Genomic DNA, 20724 nt, shown 5'->3' on the forward strand with positions numbered 1-20724 from the left:
GAGTTAAATAAATCTTTATAACTGATCTAAATGTTTAAGTAAAGTTACATAAACCCTGCAAAGAGTGCAAATGAAAGCTATGTGTTTCACCAGCTTCCACATGTCTGATGAGATTGAGGCTCGCATCTAAAACATGGTGTGTAAACCCATGAAAATGAAGCGTTTGTAGGTGTTTCATGCGCAATAATACTGCTTACTGAACTAAAGACAGACCTTGACACCTGCTGCCTAGCAGATATTTGAACAAGAATAAGGAATGAGATAATGAATGTAATCAAAATGTAAATGCATACAATACAGTACTGCAATTTTCACCCAGGTCTATTATAGCAAACATTTAATGCTGGGATTCTCAATAAGACTAAAATTATAAATGCAACCCACATGATATTTGGTAACACTTTACATGAAGTAGCTGTAATACTTATGTAATTACACTGTAATTGCAAAATGTAAGAATTATATATCCAGCTGTACACCTTTGTTACCTTATTCTATGTATGTACAAATGCTACCTCAGCACCTCTTATTCTACACCTAACCATATCCTATCTTTCATGTATTTACACATTTTTTAACAAAGTGTACTTACATAACAGTTACAGACAACGTTCATATTGTTTGCAGGGTAAAGGGATCCCTACCGAATAGTGTGACAAAAGATTTTTTTTTTCTGTCACCCAAACGCTCTGCAGTATGCATCAGAGCAAGACTGACATATTCAGTTAATAATGAAATCAATATTTAATAATCAATATTTACAGTGAAGAATGTCATCTGAAAAGCAGGGCAGAGATAGAAATGGATTACAAAAGCATTTTCATTTAACTTGGGTACTTTATCGCCTTCCGCCAACTCACCAAAGCACATATATTAGCAGTTATTGGTTTGTATTTGGCACATTTCCATTCACCCTTATTTAGGAACACACATACGTTGTATCTGGGGGGCAGCCCCCTACTTCGAAGGCACCATGTCCTTGATGACGGGTTCCCTGTTTAGGTACGTGGCCCAGTAAACCAGGTTGAACGTGCCGAACAGGACCGGGAACATGATCCGGGACATGCGGTCGATTTTACTGACGCTGTTAAAGGTCTTCTTGCTTTCGGCGGGCTTGGCGTCGGGCTTGGCCTTGTTGGGCTCGGAGCTGGCGCTCTTGGCAATGGTGGGCAAGGCTGAGTCCTTTGTGATGTTGGGAGCGTAGTTGGCCACGGCCACAGCGTACGCGTTGTTCTTCTTCATGACCGAGGCCTTCTCCTTTTTCTGTATGGGGAGGAGGGGGAGAGAACAGAGGGTTAGCTCGCCCCAACCTGTCCTTTCTAGAGGGCTTACATCAAAGTCTGAATGATTGATGTGGACAGATCCTCACTCCAAACAGTCATTGGAGGGGTTACCAAAAGGCTAAGGAGTCTATACAGATGCTTAACCATTAGGGTTAAGGTCCTCCTGACTGTGGCTGCAAAGTGCCACAACACCTAGTCTTTGTTTCACGTCAAACTTTGGAAAGTTTTTCTTTGGTTTCATAATTCATGCTAACTTACTAATGGCAATCTAAAGAAGTTTGTTTGACCTATAGATGATTAAGGCAGCTTATAGTCCCTATTTGGACTTATTTGGTATTAAAAATATGTGTGCCATGTCAGAAAACTTACTCAGTGTAAGTTTGCTCATCTCTGTGTAATTCTGTTTTGCCAAGTCAGTAAGAGTCACGCAATTTCTGAGAAACAGGTACATAGAGCTTATAAAAAGCAAGACAACTTAAACTGACTATCTCTGAGAAAGCATTTACCTTGTAAAAATAGCTAGGGTAATTTTTCTGGCTTTCATCTGACAAAAATAATGACTTTGTTTTTCTGTTTGTTTTATAACAGGACGATCCATGCACAGGAAAGATTATGAGAGAAATGAAACCAAGGTTTTACTGAGACTATCTGTGTGACTGAGGCAGACATCTGTCAGTTACGCTTAAACAGACAGCCTGTATCCACTGAGGAGCTTAAATTACTGGCCAGTGGCAAAGGCAGAGAGACATGAAGCTCCAGTTCTGTGCTTCATACAAGCCAGCCAGGAAATGCAAATCTTTGATCGGCTGATTGTTTCAATTATTGACATTTCGCATGTTAGAATTCAATTAGCTCCTGCAAGAAGACCATAACTATTGGTAGGTAATTTCCCAGGGAAAATAAACTAAAGGTTAAGGAGCACTCAGGATTTTGCAGATGTTTTTTAATGGTGATATACTTCTCCTTCTACCCAAAATCCAGTAAAATTTCTTTTGGAAATATTTTCTTCAGTAGACATATTACACAACTATACTAATCCCACAGTATGAGATTACAGTCATTGGACATAGTCCCACATAACTATCTGTACAGAAAACAACGCCACTGGCTTTGGCACTGCTGATTATTAAACGAAATGTAATTAATCAACAAAATGTGAATGCAAGGGATTTGCTTAATTGTCATAAGTCAGTGTTGCCATGATCGTTTAAGACTTATGAGACTTCCTGCCCACTGGTTATGTTACATAGGGTATTTGACAGATTCTTTAGAGCACCACTAGCTATGTTCCATGGGGTATTTTACAGATCCTTTAGTGCACTACTGACCATGTTACATAGGATATTTTACAGATTTTTTAGTACACTACTAGCTCTCAGATGACAGACATGGCAGCTACAGACAACACCAGAAGGGAGAACTTCAACTAAAAAAGGTGGCAAAGCATATTCAGAACATTATCTATCACAAAACCATAGGTGCTCCTCTTCATTAAATATTAAGTAAACTCTATAAGTATGCTTCTCATAATCATGGCATTCTCTGGCTGAGAGCAGCATGGATGCCAGACAGAAATGGGAATGGAGTTGCAGGCTATGCAAAGGAAAAGACCAGAGATGAATAATCTGTACCCAACTCTGTGGGTTGGCCCTGAGCTCCAGATCCAACTTCTTGCTCATGCTGACCTTATTTCCCCATCAGAAAGGAAGCAAACATTCTTGGATTAGTGATTAAACTGAAACGGAAGAGGCAGAGAGCTGCTCTGCTTTGGGCAGGGCAGGCTGCTTCGGCACTTTATTAGGAGGTCACTTTAGGATGCTGGCACTTTCGATCGACCTGCTGACACTTTTTCGATATTTCCTCGGTTTGACCGTGATGCCTGCATGGATTAGCAACGCGTTGATTTTACGGCAGCCGTGTTTCCTTTCCATGAAAACAAAGTCAACGAGAAAGCTGTCCAGCTCCTGGAGATGACTCAGATTTGATTAGTGCATCGGAACAACTCCCTGGTTAATTACACTCGAATGATTCAGTAGACACAAGTCTACAGAATGAACAGCGCTTTTTAAAAATCATGTCTGGGTTGCTGCGCTGCCAAGACAACCTTCAAAGTTCTGTAAATAGGGTTCACATTTTACATAGCTGCCTCACACAAGTTATGCTGAGCCATCTGATGCATGTCTGTCCAAATTCCAGTTGTAGGCTATGTATTGTTATAGTAATTGATACTGAATGTATCAGGAGCTTTGCAGAGGTGTATTGTGGGAATGTTCCTGACTCATTTCCTGTGTGCAACATGGCAAAAGGTGAGTGACTCTGGCCTCATTCAGGTGCCATTAAAGTGCTGTTAACCATCAACATAGTGTTCTCTCTATCCCGTTCTCTCGCCCTCTCTCTCTCATCAGACGCTCTCTGGTCTCTGTCACCATTGGAAACGGAACACTCCATTTCATTCACTAATGACAACGTCTCATCCTAATGGAAGCCTTCTAAAAGTGCAGACAGGGACCGGAAGCCCCCCTTAAGGAGACATGGGGGTGGTCCTTTCAGCCAGGTCCAATGGGAGGCCTTCTTCCTCCTGGAAACAGTCAGATTGTAAATCTGTAATCTGTAAATCTGAAAGGATTTTCAGAGAGTTTTCACAATGAACTGAAGACTTACTTTCTAGCTTCATCTTGGACTTAGCATTTCTTTCTCATATCTGATTAGGACAATTTGGTTGTGTCTCTGTCGCTTACAAATGCCAGCATATGAAACACTCAAAATTTTCTTGTACAATAAAAATTGATCTATTACAAAATTGGAGCCATTTAAAGACAATAGTAAAAAAAAAAAAAGATATTTATGAATGCACAAATCCTTATTATTAGGACTCAGCCAAAATGGGCTTTGTTGCTGTTTGAAGTGCATTTCCTTGCCATGTCTGAGAGTTAGGCAGTGCTCCTATTGCTGGATCAGCAGAATCACACAGAGTAACTGCTTGGTTGCCTATTACTCTGCTTCCTTTTCAAGACCAGATAATTCTGCGCTGCTTAGAGCTCATATTGCTTTCCTTCAATCACTCTCTTTCACTGTGAAATATTGTCACAGTGGGATTCTAAGCCTTTTTTGCAAATTTTCCCGTTCCCATGGCACAATTCTCACATTGCTACAACTAGTAAAACACAAACAAGAAAGTGAACAGAACTAATACTTACATTTACAGTTTACTTATTTCATATATCCTGCTTTTTACATTTGGTAAATAATCCCACACCCCACAAATATAAGTAGAACACGGGTCAACAATTGAATCATAATTCTAGCAAAATTGTGCTGTAGCATTGCAGATGCAGCCCCAGGCAAGCTACAAGCTAAACAATTTCAGTTGTTAACAGCGTCATTTGGAGACCTCAACTTTAATTGATTTCTAAATAGGGTATCAGTGCTTTGGCAGACTCACCAGCCATGATTACTGGAATGGCCCATTTCCTGTGAAAAAGAATGGTTAAATCCACTTCATGGCAAGTGAGCTCACTTTCTGCTTTAACTCGGACCGCAGAGGCCCGTCAAACCCTTTCCTTGTGGGAAGCAGGAAGACAGCAGCTGGACATCATGGTTGACGTTATGTTTTGAATGTTACTACACAGGCTCCATTTTCCCATTAGCAAATAAAAAAAACACTATTCAAACTCCTCTAACTGACTGAAGTGACTGTGGAAATTAAATGGTCAAGAAAGGATAATTAATCATTGCACAGGCTCCTTATTGCTATATGTATAAGGAGAAAAAAAGTTATGACTAACACTTTATCAATTAATAATAACAACAAATAATAAACATTGCAATAATGTTTCTGGGAACAAGTAACAGAGATATGGCAAAAACAATCACTCAGGAACAAATCAGACATTAGATTTGTATATCACTATGTAGCAAAGGGCGAGAGTAGTCACCCCACCCAGCCTTGAACCTGGGTCTACGGGGTACCAACCATATGACTTTGACCTCGATGCCAAAGAGCCAGGCGCGTTGGTATGGTAGTCAGAGCGCATACTCAACTGTAGTGACGGCACTCCATCACACTGCCCTCCCCTTCGGGAAGCGTGCCCATGCGCTTCACGCACCAAGGCATCCCTCACACATTCCCTTGCCATACTTCTCCCATGTCTGGGGTCCCTCACACTGTCCTTCACCCATCTCTGGGGTCCCTCACACACCAGGGTCAACTGAACCTGGGGGTCCCTCATACAGCTCACACACTGGGCACACCTCCAATGGCCTTGCAGCAAGCCATCCCACTTCTGACACCATTTGCAGCAAAGGGCAAGAGCAGTCACCCCACCCGGCATCGAACCTGGATCTACGGGGTACCAACCATGCGACTTTGACCGCAACGCCAAAGAGCCAGGCTCGTTGGTATGGCAGTCAGAGCGCATACTCAACTGTAGTGACGGCACTCCGTCACACACTAATTAAATGATTGCCAAATATCTTTATCCTGGATGCTTTAAACCGCCAGGACCTACATTTTTACACTACCTGACACCACACTGCTAACTTTTTCCAACAGCAACTGATCACACAGTCAACAACTGGAGTATACTACCTCAATCCCCTGGTTCAGAGGCCTTTAACCACTACAAATAACGGTGTTGGTATAGACAAATGTCTCTAGAACTCAGCTGGACAGACAAAATAGGACAGTGTGTCATATTTCAGTGGTAAACTGGGAAAGGAGACACAGTAAATCAAATCACGAGAAACAGTACTGATTTGTGTGTGGAACAAGAGTGGGGGAAGCTGGCAATCAATCTGACTTTCTCTGAAGGGGAGCTGAAATTATTCAGGGATACTTAAATGGCTGGCCAGATAAAGCTTCCTGGAAATGGAGCTTTTTTTTCCCTTTGTTCTTGGCTTCAGCATCTCCATCCTTGACTTTTATTAGAAGAGGGTCTCTCATTTTCTATCCCAGAATGCATCGGGATACAAGTGGCATGACTACATTTTTATTTGAGGATCAGTTTTTAGGTGGAAATAATAATGCTATGGAAGAGGTGAGCAATTAATTAAAAAAATTAGACTTCAATCTAAGAGGGAAAAGCAGTGAATTAAATGATTTATTATTTATGGGGTCAGAATTCAAATTTGGCATACAGAGAAGCAACATGGAAATAGTATATAGTATACAATTTTTAGTTAATAAACAGTTCACATGGCTTTGAAATTTAATGGGGAAAAATCAAATTTAGATAACAGAAACAACATTATTTTTAAAACACCTAATTTATACTTAATTCTCACTCTGCAACTCATTGACCCAATATGCTTGAATACTCACACCCTGCTAATGCCTCACAAATGAAGTGTATCTTCTTCAAAAAACGAAAGACTCAAAGGAGTTTCAGAGATGGAGTCAAATGTGAAAAATAAATATATAAAAATCAAATTTAAAAGAAGAATGAAAGAAAAGGCAGACAAAGGGGAAAGTCACACAACATTTCTCTCCTTCCCCGTGTGAATGAATCCAGGCTTATCTTCTTGGAATGATTAAGTTATTTCTACCTTGTGGTTTTTTTGATTTACTCTCCTCTCATCTCATCTTTGTCATTTTTTTTATCTCCTTCCTGTTACCCCTGCCAGAAGGTAGTTTCAACTTCTGCTACAAAACACAAAGCCAAAGCTGGAGATGGAGCACAGATCTCTGAATATTACAAAGCCGGTTTCATAATTCATGCATAGAGTAATGTTACACAAGCAGATTCATTAGTCATGCATAGAGTAATATTACAAAGGAGGTTTCATTAGCCATGCATAGACAATTTCAAAGCTACTTACCTTATCCATGTGTGGAGTAATATTACAAAGCTGCTTAATTTTTTGTGTATAGTAATATTACAAAGTATAAACATGACATGTCTAAATCTAATTTGGCTCTTGACATGTTCACGAATGAAAATGAAATGAACTAAAATTAAAAAAAGAACACAAGAAACAAAAACCCTGATGGAATAATCTTTTTGCCTTCGTAGACCTTTTATTCTTGTGCTCCAGGCTTTCTGGTGTCATAAGTCCAGATTTAGTGTCACAAAAAAAAAAATATGGCAGGTTTTTTATGGATAACATAAATTTGTATTATTGTAAACTGGATTCTTGTAAGGGCTGGAGTGTCTGCAAGTAGAAATCTGTTACATCAATTCTGTACAATAACAGAAATCTATATACATGTCTGATTTGCTGGCCTTTTATCTGTCTGTGGTGGGGTTTCCTGCTCTGTTACTTTAACCTGTGATATCATACAATGTTAGACGAATGTAGCTCTGAAGTGCTCTGCAGAAGCTAAAGCTAAAGCTAAAAGGTAAAGGCAGCAGTGTGTGCTTACTGGGTCCCACCCACTCTTATCAGCTCTTCATGACTCCAGAACCAGTGCCCTTTGTACCTATGGTTCAAATTCATGACTTGACAAAAATATCTGGGTAAACTGTTTGGGAAGATGTCACAGCAGGACAGGGAAGGTGAGGGGGGCAAAGCTGATAGAGTTGGGTACTATCGGTGCCTCCAGCGACCTGCCGTGCTCTGGCGGTCATTACCTTGTCATTCACCACACTCTTGCCGTCCCACGCCCACCCGCGTTTGGTGAAGTAGTTGACGGTGGCAAACTCGATGAGGGCGGAGAAGACGAATGCATAGCAGACGGCGATGAACCAGTCCATGGCGGTGGCGTATGCGACCTTGGGTAGCGAGTTGCGGGCACTGATGCTCAGCGTGGTCATGGTCAGCACCGTCGTAACCCCTGCATGACCGCAAACAAACACGACCTTCAGTCGCACAAAACACAGTGAAGCCCCTTCCTCAAACACCACAACAAATCTCACAATGTTTTGTATGATGCATAAGTCATAAAAAGGCACGGTCACATTTCTATCTGCTCTGTGAAAATTACAGTTGAGTTTTTAAGTGAAATATGTGGCACTGGGTTGAATGTCATTAACGTTACATGAAGCACTCTCTGATCCTGACACTGTTTCTCCCAATATATAATCATAATATCCTGCTTTCCACAGTGTGTTTGAATCAGTGAGCACTATGTAGGGGAGCTGTGCCATTGTATCTCCACTTTCTGTCAGAAAATGCTCACATGACAAAGAAACAAAACGTAAAAAGGAGTTTCACACTCGAGGGCGCAGCAACCTGACACATGAGCAGGCAGCCACAGCTGCGATTTTCATCTGCAGAGGGAGACGACGACTTGTCTCTAGCATGAAGACATGGGTGGAATGTGAAAGCAACACCTATGATATCTGACAGGGCCGAGCGATGACGATGCGTCACTGTGACCGGCGCTACGGTACACTCCTGGAGTGTCTTTTTCACACAGCTGAGATGTGCAAGATCCACCCCTGCAGTCAGCAGCCAGAACTGTCTGCAGTCAGCATAGATGACCATCTGTGTTTGGCACAGAGGACCATCTGTGGTCGGCACAGAGGACCGTCTATGGTCGACACAGAGAACAATCTGTGGTCAGTATAGCAAACCATTTGTGGTCAACACAGAGCACCATCTGAAACCAGTATGGAGGACAGAATTGTGTCACTTTTTTGCATTTACACTTTTATGACCATGGGGCCGTAACTTCATAACCAGACTTTCTAATGACATGGGAAAGATTCCTTTCAATAATCATTTGATGTCATATACACAACATGCAGTCCTCAACTCAGCATAACCACAGTGTGTTTGTCCTCAGCCTTGAGGAAGGCATTTTAGTAAAGTTTAGTAAATATTATTACTTTGTTCCCAACCTTCCAGAACTGTTACAGTATGTCACAAACAATACTGAAATTCATGCTTGGATGTGATCGTCAAAGTTAAGGACATTGTGCATTGTGCTTGACCGAAAAAGAATTTTCAGTCAGTCAATTTCCAGACATTTATGTTTGGTTTCTCTGTTATAATATATGTATTCAACTTCCAATTATCTATGTTATAATAAGAATGTTGATGGGTAATACAGTATTCATAATATTTGTTTTATAGGCAATGGTCTTGTAATTTGGAATTCACAGAATCAAGATCACTAGAACAAAAGAATAATATTAGTTACAGAGACATACAAGTATAGATTTATATAGGTATGCATATGTGCATGTATATATATATATATATATATATATATATATATTATACTTATGTGATATGTGATAAACAGCAACAAGAATAAGTGCATCTTTTTTGTCACAATGCTCCGAGGAACTAAGATATTCAGATAAACATATATATGTGTATGTGTATGTATATGTGTGTGTGTGTTTCCAGGTGTGTGCATGTGTTAATGTGGGGTTATAATCTAAACACAAAGTCATCATCATGACTAAAACCAGAATGAGGCAGAACAGCTTTCTGATGCGGCATTGCTTGCTCCTCTATGTTTTACAGTAAATCAAACAAGCATTATCCTGTTAGCACATCCAGTCTCTCATCACGGTGGAAAGAAGTACCCACAAATCAGGGATTTTAAAGAGGGGCGCATGCATGGCGGTGGCTTGGCCTCACGTCCCCAGCGCCTGCGAGCTGTCCTCAACACAAAGCCCGGCTCCTGCTGTGCTCCCACAAAAGTGTCGATGGGCTCCGTGAAATTTCATGAGAATGTGCGGACACCGGCAGGGCGAGAAAGGGCCGTGCAAGCACTTCCAAAAATAATCACGCCCCTCTTTGTTTGCACTTTGAAAGATGGAGACGTCTGCAATAACAAATTCCTGTATTAAGCTGCTCGAGATGGGTCGCTTTTCAGATGAGCCCTCTTTCAGGAAGGGATCGCGGTTGCCTTTGTCCGCCTTCTTAAATATGAGGTGGAAAGCAGGCCATGTGAGTGAGCCACTGTGAACGAGTGAGCTCGGGGGCTCTGAGCAGCAATCCTTCTGAAGCCACGTTCGCTTCAATCAATCAATCAATCAATCAATTAATCTGAACAGCAACAGTGTGGCGCATTGCACTTCCCCAGCCTGCCAAACATATTTGAAAATACCTACTGACTCACGATGTTTGTAATTATTCCGGAAGCAGGGTAGCAGCGTGGCATAGTGGTAATGAGCATGGCTTGTAATCGAAATTTTACTGTTTGGAATCCCTGCTGGGGCGCTGCTGCTGCACCCTTAGGCAATGTACCTAACCCACAACTGCCTGAGTAAATATATCCAGCTGCATAAATGGATAAAGCTGTAACCACTATCAGCTCTGGAGAGTGTCTGCAAAATGACAATAATGTAATATTTGCTTCCACGGTGAGTATTCTGTATATACCACACATATACGGAAGAGAGGAAAGGCCAACACTCATCTCATAAAAACACATTCAGGGGCCTCTCGAGTGGCTCAGTCGGTAAAAGCACTCGTTCCGAGTGTACACTGAACACTACGGCCTGGGTTCGATCCCAGCTGTGTCACTAGCCGACAGTGACCGGGATCTCACAGGCAGAACACATTGGCTTCATTCCGCCGGGGATAGGGGTGGGTAGGTCAGCAGGGGCTTCGGTCCCATTAGCAACAGCGACCCTTGCTGGTCGATCGGGTGCCTGTGGTCCACGTGCACCTGCATACGAAATGTCCTCCTCTGACTCATCTCTGTGCTAGCTTAGTTTGTGGACCGCAGTGCGAAAAGAAGCAGCGGCTGACATCACGTGTCTCAGAGGAGGGCGTGCTGTCCACGCTCTCCCGGATTGACAGTGGGGGTTGTGCAATGGGACTGAACATCGACGACAAATTGGGCTTTCCAAAAATCCGGGGCATTGGCCATTCCAAATCAGGGAAAAAATGGAAAAATGACAAAAAAAGCACATGCAGGTCACCAATAACCCTCAGAAATAATATGTTTATGGGACCTGAGAGTTGGGACCTGTTATTCTTATTGTTACATTATGCTAGGAGTACCTCATGTGAGAACTACACTAATATTTCATTAGGTAAGGAAGAGGACTAGGTATGACACATTGAGTACAACATCCTCTTAAACCCCATGGTTTGTGGTTTTGTCCTTTTAAAACAGAATGAAAAAGCATGTGTATAGTGACATAAAAAGACATTATGAATTTATTTTAACATATGAAACTGAAGTAGGGTACCCTTTGATTATCATCTCTCTAGTTACAACATGAACTAAACTTTTTTTTCAGGAAGTCAGAAATTTCAAAATATCAAAATATCACCCCAGAGTGAGAGCCTCAAAAGAAAGATTTGTAAATTCTTGGTTTGTCCAAACATTTACCTTGGGTTTTACGAGCAGCACAGTATCTCTGCTAATTCAGTCATGAAACCTCCCAAATGCATTGTGTGGGAAAAATTCATCATAAATATACAAATGAGAAGAAGATGCTTTTAATTGGGGACATGCTTCATACCACAGGACGAGTCTCAAGCAGCTTGAAACCTCACTAGTAGACATTAATATAATGAGCTTACCCCTCTGGCTACTAAACATCCTCAAATGGAATTTAAAATGTCTCTTTGCTTTCCTTCAAAGCAGGTCAAATGAGGTCTCACTTGAAGTATTCAAGCTGAAACATTGCAAACACTTGGGTCTAAGAGTATAAAGTCAAGATGTAATAATGGCCAAGACGTATTAATATAAAAAAGAACCAATCAATTGTGACAATTCCATTGTGAGAGTACTGATGCCTCCACCAAAAAACAAAGCTGCCAAAAGCCTGACTACGCCAGACTAGAAAGATCTTTCACCCTGCACTCTGAATAAAATGACTGCATACCTAATTATCAACCTATGAATAGCCACTGTTATTCTGAAGAACTATTAAAATGACTGAATTTGAAATAGCAAGCATCATAAAGCACTTCACAGAGGGGGTGATGGGAGATGAAGTCCACAGCTGTGAGGTTTATAACTAATGTAAGTAGCTCTGGACCTCATCTCCCATCAGCCCCTGTGCAAACGATTCTGAACAAATTCAGTAACCCAGTTCAACAGGGTCACAATGTTTGATTTTGACACACTCCTCCACACCAAATTTATACTTAAATGATAGAAAGTGCTTGTCCACCATGCTTTCAATTACAAAGGTGCACAGGTCGGCTAAGGTAGATAAACGCTTTGAGACTGTGGAAGCTGAGGGGATTCGCCTCAGGCCAAGTGGACAAAAAATCTTGGCACATCTATAAGCTGTCTGGTTTGTACCCTGTGGCTGGGAACTCAGCCAGTCCGGTTAGAGGAACAAAGGTTTATGTCCCCTGTTTCCCAGTCAGGGTTGCTCTAAGCGAGACATTCCCCACCCCCACCCCCAACCCAATGCACTAACTTCAGGAAAAAAGGTTAGAGCTGAGCCCCGTTTAAATGGTGGTTAATCCTTGTGAAATGGCCAGGTCTTTCCTCATGGGATCGATATGTCATTATGTGTTATATTCCACGCATGGGGGTGGCCGGGGACACAGTCGGAGAGCTTGGTCACAGCTAAGGCTTTTGCCCGGTGGCTCACTTTAAATCAAAGTTAAATCGGGCATGTTTGAGGGAGGCTGAGAAACCTGGAGGGTAGTCCCTGCTACAGTAGCTGAACAACAGATCAATAGGGTGTGGGCAGAGCCTGTAGCATCACTCTGGTTTCATGTGGGGTTGAATCCCTTGTTTCAGTGTGTTGTTCATTAATATTGTGATAGATGGTGTGCATGGCACATGCAAACCCTATATTCAGTTCTGTTTACGCATGAGTTCCATGCATCAATTTGAGCATGTGCACAGAGGGGACGAGAGATGATTAATGTAATGATTAATGCAATTAACGTAATGATCTGTGATTGTCTAGATCCTCTGACGAGAGGGAACTGAAGCTCAAATGCATTTTTAATCTGTTCCCAGTGACACCAAGCATGTCACATCTAGTCTACTACTTCACTTGGGGTAGGAGTTCATATAAAAATACAAAACATTACATTACACTAATTTAGCAGACGTTCTTATCCAGAGCGACTTCTAGCACAATAGAACTTAAGTGTATTCATTCAATTTGAATGAGCAACAGTTTCAGACCAGGCTAACAACACTCCCAGAGCAGTGAGTGTAAGTGTAACACTATTCAAGCCTTACCCTAAGTTAACTTGCGTATCCTGACCAGACAAAGGAAGCCAGTATACTACCATATATCATTACCTAGATCACAGAATCCAAAACACATCACAGCACTACACATAAACAGCAAGTACTACAAGTAGCAGGTGTTAGGGGGCAACAATAAAAACACATACAAACATAAGTGATCGTGACAGTGGTGTATCTCCCAAGCCTGAAAATATCTCCCCAGGTGAGTTCATCAAGCTTTACTGGCTGTTTCAAAGACTGGTGTTGACAGTAGTTTGGGCAGGGCTAGAGTGGAGGATGGATTATAGGTGGGGTGTTGACATGACTCACAGCACATCTGGATGTCTTATGGATGGTGCTGGAAATGGTTTATGGTTGGTGTTGGCAGGGCTGGCCAGACGCATAAGTAAAGTAAGCGGCTGCTTAGGGCCCCCGTGGCCACCAGGGAGCCCCCAAGAGCACTTGAGATTTCAAGAGAGCTTGAAATGTCTCACAAGAAAGCTTGATTGTTTTTTTTGTAATATAAAAAAACAACACAACACACACACAATAACGCATTAATTTCTATTAATTGATTATAGAAAAAATAACATGTCAAAAAATGAACGTAGATTAATCGCACTCTATGATGCCCCTTGACCCCATATGTCACTGTGCATTTAAGCAATATCATACTTGAGGTTGTGCTGTTATACTGAATATCAGCATGGCTGTGATTTGGTCATAGGTACGAGGTTGCAAGCTGAGTGCCGAAGATAGTCACAGCCTTGCCGATATTCAGTATAACAGCACGACCTCAAGTGTGATATTGCTTTTACGCAACAGTTCTACAAACAAGGCTGTTTATCAAGTAACGATAATTTGAGACAAGAAATTATGTTTTTTTGTTGTTTATTTGGCTCCGCGGACAAAAATAGTTCCTTCAGGATTACATTTTCACGTGTTGTCAAGCAACACATAAACAGTTTCTTGACTGCAGGTTAGTTAGCTAGCTAGTTTGCTTCCTGCTTTTTATCATATACGAAAAGGCTAGCTTGCTACTTTCTTTCATACCCGACAGCAGGCTCGCCAGCTACTTTATATCATACACGTAAAGCGTAGCTATATGGCAGGCAAGCAAGCCACTTTTAATCATAGCCCACAACAGGCTAGCGAGCTACTTTTTAGCATACATGGACGGGCTAGATATACGATAGGCTTGCTAGCTAGGTTCTTTTATATCATACACGGAAATATATCCACATTATATACTATATATATCCACCATATATTACTGTTGATCTATGTTGCCTAACCAATTTTAGTTTAGTTTTTGGCATCTAAAATATGACATTGACAATCAATGCAATGTCAAGAATAAAATGAGAAACTTATGGACTTATTTCCATCATTGTTCTTGCTGAAACATTTTTTGATTTCCTCAATTCATTAGGTCATATTTTTGATTGTTATGGCCATTATTGCATATGAACAGTGAAAAATTGTTCTGAATGTATGGGAAATAAAAGAGATGTTGACCTTTAAAATTTATAATGTCTATTATCATTGATGCAGTCATGTACCAAAATCCATTTGAATTGAAATATTTTTTCATGCTTCTCACGGCAAATATTGATATATGCGATTAATTTAGATTATATAATCACAAAGCATGCAATTAATTAGATTATTTTTTAAATTGCTTGACAGCCATAATTGTATTATGTCAATGGTAATCATACAAAAACACAATAGATGTTAACATTAGTCAATAGTATTGGCGGCGCTGAGGCGGTGTGGGGCCCCCAAATGAAATTCTGCTTAGGGCCCCGTAAAGGCTTGGGCCGGCCCTGGGTGTTGGGGCACTGCAAGTGTTTTTGTGGTGTTGGAGATGGCTCATGGATGGTGCTGGGAGCAGTGACAGTGTTAGGGTGGAGCTGGGGGCAGTCAAATTGTTTTGAGTGGTGTTGAATATTGTGTTGAGGTAGCGCTGGGGACAGGGAGGACTTGCGAGTTGTGTTAGGGAACACGATGGCATTCAAATTGGCGTTGCAAGTGGCAGTGGTGATTGGAGGACAGGGAAACAGCGAAGACTAAATGCCCAGCATGCGTGTGATCTGTTTACGGGATTAAATGTATGGCTAATCACCACATTCGTTTCCTCCCAGTGGTCTATTAACAGAATGTGTCTGCTAGCCCCCAGGAAGAGTCAGAAACAAGCAATGTGACCAATTACCTAAGCCCCCTACTCCCCTCCAGTCTTTCACACAGGGTACCCATAAATCAATTCTGCCAAAGAGCAGCCATCTGTCGCTCTGGATGCAATTGAATTTGCCTCAATTTAACTTTTTTATTAATGTCTTATTTAAGGATTTTTCTTATTTTTCATATTTAGTGTCACTTGAAGGAACAGTCCTCCCTCCAGCAGGCTAGCATCTGTGCTGCACAGTGACATGATGTAACCTTTCCTCCCAGGATTTTCAGTCATGACCAAAGTGCTTTGCATTGCTGGCCTGGTATGAATGGGAGTGGATGTGTGCACCTATACTATTCATCAGGTGCAGTTCCTTTCACAGACACTTGCTACAACAGACATCGAGCTCTTTCATCTGGTCGGTTTCTGCTGTGACTGCTCAAAATCTGGTTAAAAATCAAGGCCATGGTCTTATGAGAAGGTAATGCAAACAGGAATAGTACTTTCTTGACTATGTTAAATGATATTTTGTTACAGTAAATTGCAGTTTAAATTGTAGTTAATTTTGTTACTAAATTGTAGAGCTATAGGTACAGTACCAGTCAAAAGTTTGGACACAGCTTTCATTCTTTATTTTTACTATTTTCCACATTTTAGAATAATTGATGTCGAAACTAAAATAATACAAATGGAATTATGCAGTGACCAAAAAAGTGTTAAATCAAAACAAAGTTTTTGAAAAGTTTTTTTTTGGAAATAAACTCATACATAGGCATCTACTTTACTATTTATGTGTCCAAGAAACAAATTACAAGAAATCTAAGCATAAGTCTTTAGATCATTATATCTTTAAATACAGGTTTCCAACAGCTTTTCAATGGTACTGTACATCCAATGAGACATACATTTTTACTTAAGTCTTCAGGGTTGAAAATCTAATTTGTCTTAATATCTCACAAACTCACATAGCAAAGCGAGGAATGTTATAACAAAATACAGTAATGACAGCTGTTACACCATCTAGTTTTGGTCTAGAACCATAAACGTATACCTTGATGATGAATACTACTTGTGATATCACATCTGCAAACTGGATATGGAGAAGATGTGTTCAATATTACCTTTTTTTTTAGTTTCTCTGTTTTCCCCATTAAACTCCCATTATGTTATTTGTGCATAATCACGCTCAACTGTGCAGCATAATTATTCACTGCTCTATCTAGTCATACACAACTATGTGCTACCTACTCATACACAACTATACTGTCTAATCACAGACTTTTCTATGCATATACAAATATATTGTCTAATCACAGATTGTCCTATGCATACATAACTATACTGTCTAATCACAGACTGTGCTACCTACTCATACACATTTTAGATTGCATTACAAGCATTTAGCAGATGCTCTTATCCAGAGAGGCTTCCATCACAATAGAACATAAGTGTATCCATTCAATTTAAACAAGCAACATTATCAGACCAGGCTCACAACACTCCCAGACCAGTGAGTGTGAACATAACACTATTCAAGCCCTACCACAAGTTAACATGTGCACTCTGACAAAAGGCAAGTATACTACGATACAACAGCCCCTAGAACACAAATTCATACCTATTCATACACACTATACTGTCTATTCACAGACTGTGCTAGATACACTTATACTGGCTGACCATGCACACTTGTGCTGTCTATAAGCTCTCGGTTGTTCTGGCTAATCACACTCCTGTCCTGCATAATCAAACTCAACCACGCTTTTGCTGAAGGAAGGAACAAGGTTTGCAATCTTATCCAGGTTTAACCATGCAGATAATTGGGAGAAGCTGTTCTTACAACAGCGTTCTTTTAAATCTCCACTCTGATCATTTAAGGCACGTCTGAGGGCCATTTCCTTGACATCTTCCCATTTTTCTTCTCTTGTTGCTGTAATGTTTATCAATCAGGTCTAGACATTACTTTGGAGGCTGGGAAATTGTTTGGGCTTCAACTTCTCAGCAAACAACCCTCACGCCTTTTAAGTGGCTTCTATTAGTTTAAGTCACAACCAGGGCCAAAAACAATCATAAATAATAGAACAATGAAAGACACTCTTGAAAGAAACAATGGAATAATGAAAGAAATGGCAGGGGTGTGACAGATTAGTAGATAACATATTTCTAAATGTTAGAGAAATGGGATGGTGTTTTTAATAATGAGAACCACTGCACTGAAGGGTTGAATTCCCTGAAGACCTGTTATCATTAGAGATGTATCTGCTATCACTTGACATGGTTACTCACTGTTGCTAACTGGCTGTCTAATCACCATCTTCCTGCTCTGCCCCAAAGATGAACTCAGATATTAAATGATCATAGGAGCACATCTTTGCATTTTAACTTCAAAGTGGCAGACTCTCTGAAGGTGAATGAACTGCTAAGCTGCTAGCTCAGATGTATCTGCGCATATGCAAAGACAGTGTTGCTGTAAATATGTGCAGGTCAGTGAGCATCCACACGTCAGACGTGCTTCAGTTGTCTCTGCGGGCCTGTGTTTGGTGAGAAGGAGTTGTGCACTGCATTGTGGGAACTCTGGGTAACGTTTCAACAAAGCCAGTTTTAATAAGATGCGAGGCAGTTTAAGCAACGCGGGCTCACTGCATCTTTTACCATTGTGGAACTGTGAATATGGAGTGGTGCAAATTCAAACAAATTATTCTCAATACACAGTGCAAGTTCATCCTGAAATGAAGGGGAATATGAAGTGGGTAAGCAGTCTCTGCAGCAGGTTGACTAAGCCATTATGGGAGAACCTAAGAAAGATTAAAAAATACAAAATATATAAAAGAGACAGCTGTTATTAGAAAGAAAAATAGTGTCCAAAAGGCCCCTTGAAAATAAAATTGCTGAAGATGTAAAAATTAAAACCAAGAACTTTTTTTCTCAATATTGTAGAAGAAAAAGGAAAATTAGAGCAGATAGGAAAGAGGATTTGTTTTACGGTGGAAGCAGAGACCTGTAGAGACCCAGTTTGACACATTGCTAAATACACACCAGACTACAGGCAGAACGACAAGCCTAGCTGGACTTAATGGCCTGTGCTTATCATTACATTTCAAAATGTCTTAAGAGCTCCCTCCTTCACCTAGGCTAGCTCTGTTGGCCATTGATTCTGTCCATTTCAAACCTGAGTAGGATCCTCCATGCTTACATTCTTTTCAACTATTCTTAAACTTTCTCTTCATTTCATTTAATTTCATTCCATTTCTTCTCTTAAGGAAAAGAGATGTCTCATCTTGCTTTCTGTATAAAGCTAATTATATGATTGACTGTACAGTTGAAAATCACAACTGGTTTCAGGAGCATGTTTCATGTGAACTCACCTGAAGGCCTACATAATGTGACCGTACTGAAAGAGTGATGAAGAACTGAGTTGGGTTATTTCATCCAAGTTCTATAGGTTGTTTTAGGTTTTTATGTGTTTAAAGTTAAATCTGTAATACAATAGTTTTATCTGGTCACTGTAAATGTATCTCTGTGCAAAGCAGCTGACTTCCACACTTCTCAGGTCCCTGTTAGAAGTTCTTATGCAGAGGTCTGCATATACTGCAGGGAGATGGCCACAGAGGGCGCTCTGCAGCAAGTTAGCATGCAACTGAATGATCAGCACTTTACAGGGGGGGGGCTGGTGGATTTGTGTTTGGCTGGACAGGGGGGTAGGGTGGAAACCCAAGGTGCCTGGCCGTCCTGCTGTTGAAGCAGGTGGGCAGGGAGGGGTTACCTGTGTTGCTGCCAAAGCTTTTGGCTCAGTCCTGAGTTCACCATACGGGCACATAGTATAGACACACAGACACAACACAGGGACACAGCAGACACACAGTCCAGATACTCAGCTCAAGGACACAACACAGGGACACAGCACGGAAACACCGCACAGTTGCAGGGCCCTGATGAACTGTCTTTTGTCCCAAAGCCCATTTTTCAATAACTCCCCATAAACTCTCTCTCTCTTTTTACATCCCTCCCTCTCACTTTTTGCCTTGCCTTTTTTGTCGTCGTCCCGCCCCCCCCCCCCCCGACTCTGACTTGCTATCTATTAAAGGCACAAGTGAAGTAGACCGTGCAGTAAAGCCTGTGAGAGCAGGTGGATCTGTCTGGGGTAAATGCTACGAGCTCCGTATGCGCACGTACGGACTGCCAAATGCTGAAAGTAAGCCTTCTGTTCCCAGTGGTATGAATGAAGCCCAAGGAAGCTTTTGTACAGACCCAACATCCTCTGAAAAAAACCTGTCATTTCCCAGCTTTCATCAATGGTGGGATGTCAACAGGAAGCATTACTCATATTTGCTCTCATAACCAGTGTGAGAAAACACTGTCCTTCTGCAGAGACTTCAAATACAAGTAGGCTGTTGACATACTTGTATTTTTAACTATATCTGCAGCCAGCAAGGTGATATTTGGTCCTGTTGTTTTAAGTGGATACGTCATACGAGAGACAGGAAAGACAAACAGGAAGTGTCTATGAAGCACATTCTACCATGGAGTAGCTGTCATTCAACGAGAACACGGACAAGATGTTAAAACAAGCAAAATCATTAGGATGCCTACAGTGAGAGCGGTTTCTCATCTTTTAATACTTTAACCCACTAATTAATACGCTACACATGTGCACACATTGACTTGACTCTTTATTGTGCTGTTCAAATGAAAGATTGTAATTAGTGTAAGATAGGTACATTTAGGTACATTTCTTCCTACATTATGGAAATGCCTGGTCATAGGGAATTTCTGGAAATATGTTGTGGAGGTTCTTTCTGAATGGCTGGATGTTGACTTACTGTTACAAAGAGATCTACTAACCACCTAAATTTAGAATTTAGGCTTTTTATGGTGGGCTTGATGACCTCCATGATTCTTGAAAGGCTGCTTCCAACCTGCTGTCCATCTAAAGTCTGTGTGGCCACAATACTTATTTTTAGAAAGACTCACGGCTGAACTACATAACTGCAGTTGTAAAATCTGGGGTACCTGGTCAAAGGCTTTAACTATTGATTGTATATATCAAATTGTATGTCTATGTTTATTTATTTTATTTTTCAGTTGTCTTTTATTTTTATTTTAGAATTTTGTCCAAATGGATTCTTTTAATCATGCCCCAGGCCCACAAAATGTAGTACAGTTTCTATATTTTCATTTTTTTTTTTCATCAATAGGAGTTGATGGTGTAC

At 40.9% G+C, this 20724-nt stretch overlaps 1 protein-coding gene across 1 annotated transcript in view; it reads right to left on the minus strand.

The window, feature by feature from the left end:
- Positions 1-847: 847 nt before the first annotated feature.
- The window catches only part of gabra2a (gamma-aminobutyric acid type A receptor subunit alpha2a), a 74879-nt gene continuing 55002 nt past the window's right edge, over positions 848-20724 (minus strand). The window contains exons 9-10 of the mRNA XM_036516485.1: positions 7853-8055; positions 848-1263 (exon numbers count right to left, since the gene is read on the minus strand). Coding sequence (XP_036372378.1) covers positions 958-1263; positions 7853-8055 — 509 coding nt within the window. The 3' untranslated portion in view covers positions 848-957. The remainder of the gene's footprint in view (positions 1264-7852; positions 8056-20724) is intronic.

Source organism: Megalops cyprinoides, chromosome 22, assembly GCF_013368585.1.
Source record: "Megalops cyprinoides isolate fMegCyp1 chromosome 22, fMegCyp1.pri, whole genome shotgun sequence".
NCBI lineage: Eukaryota > Metazoa > Chordata > Actinopteri > Elopiformes > Megalopidae > Megalops > Megalops cyprinoides.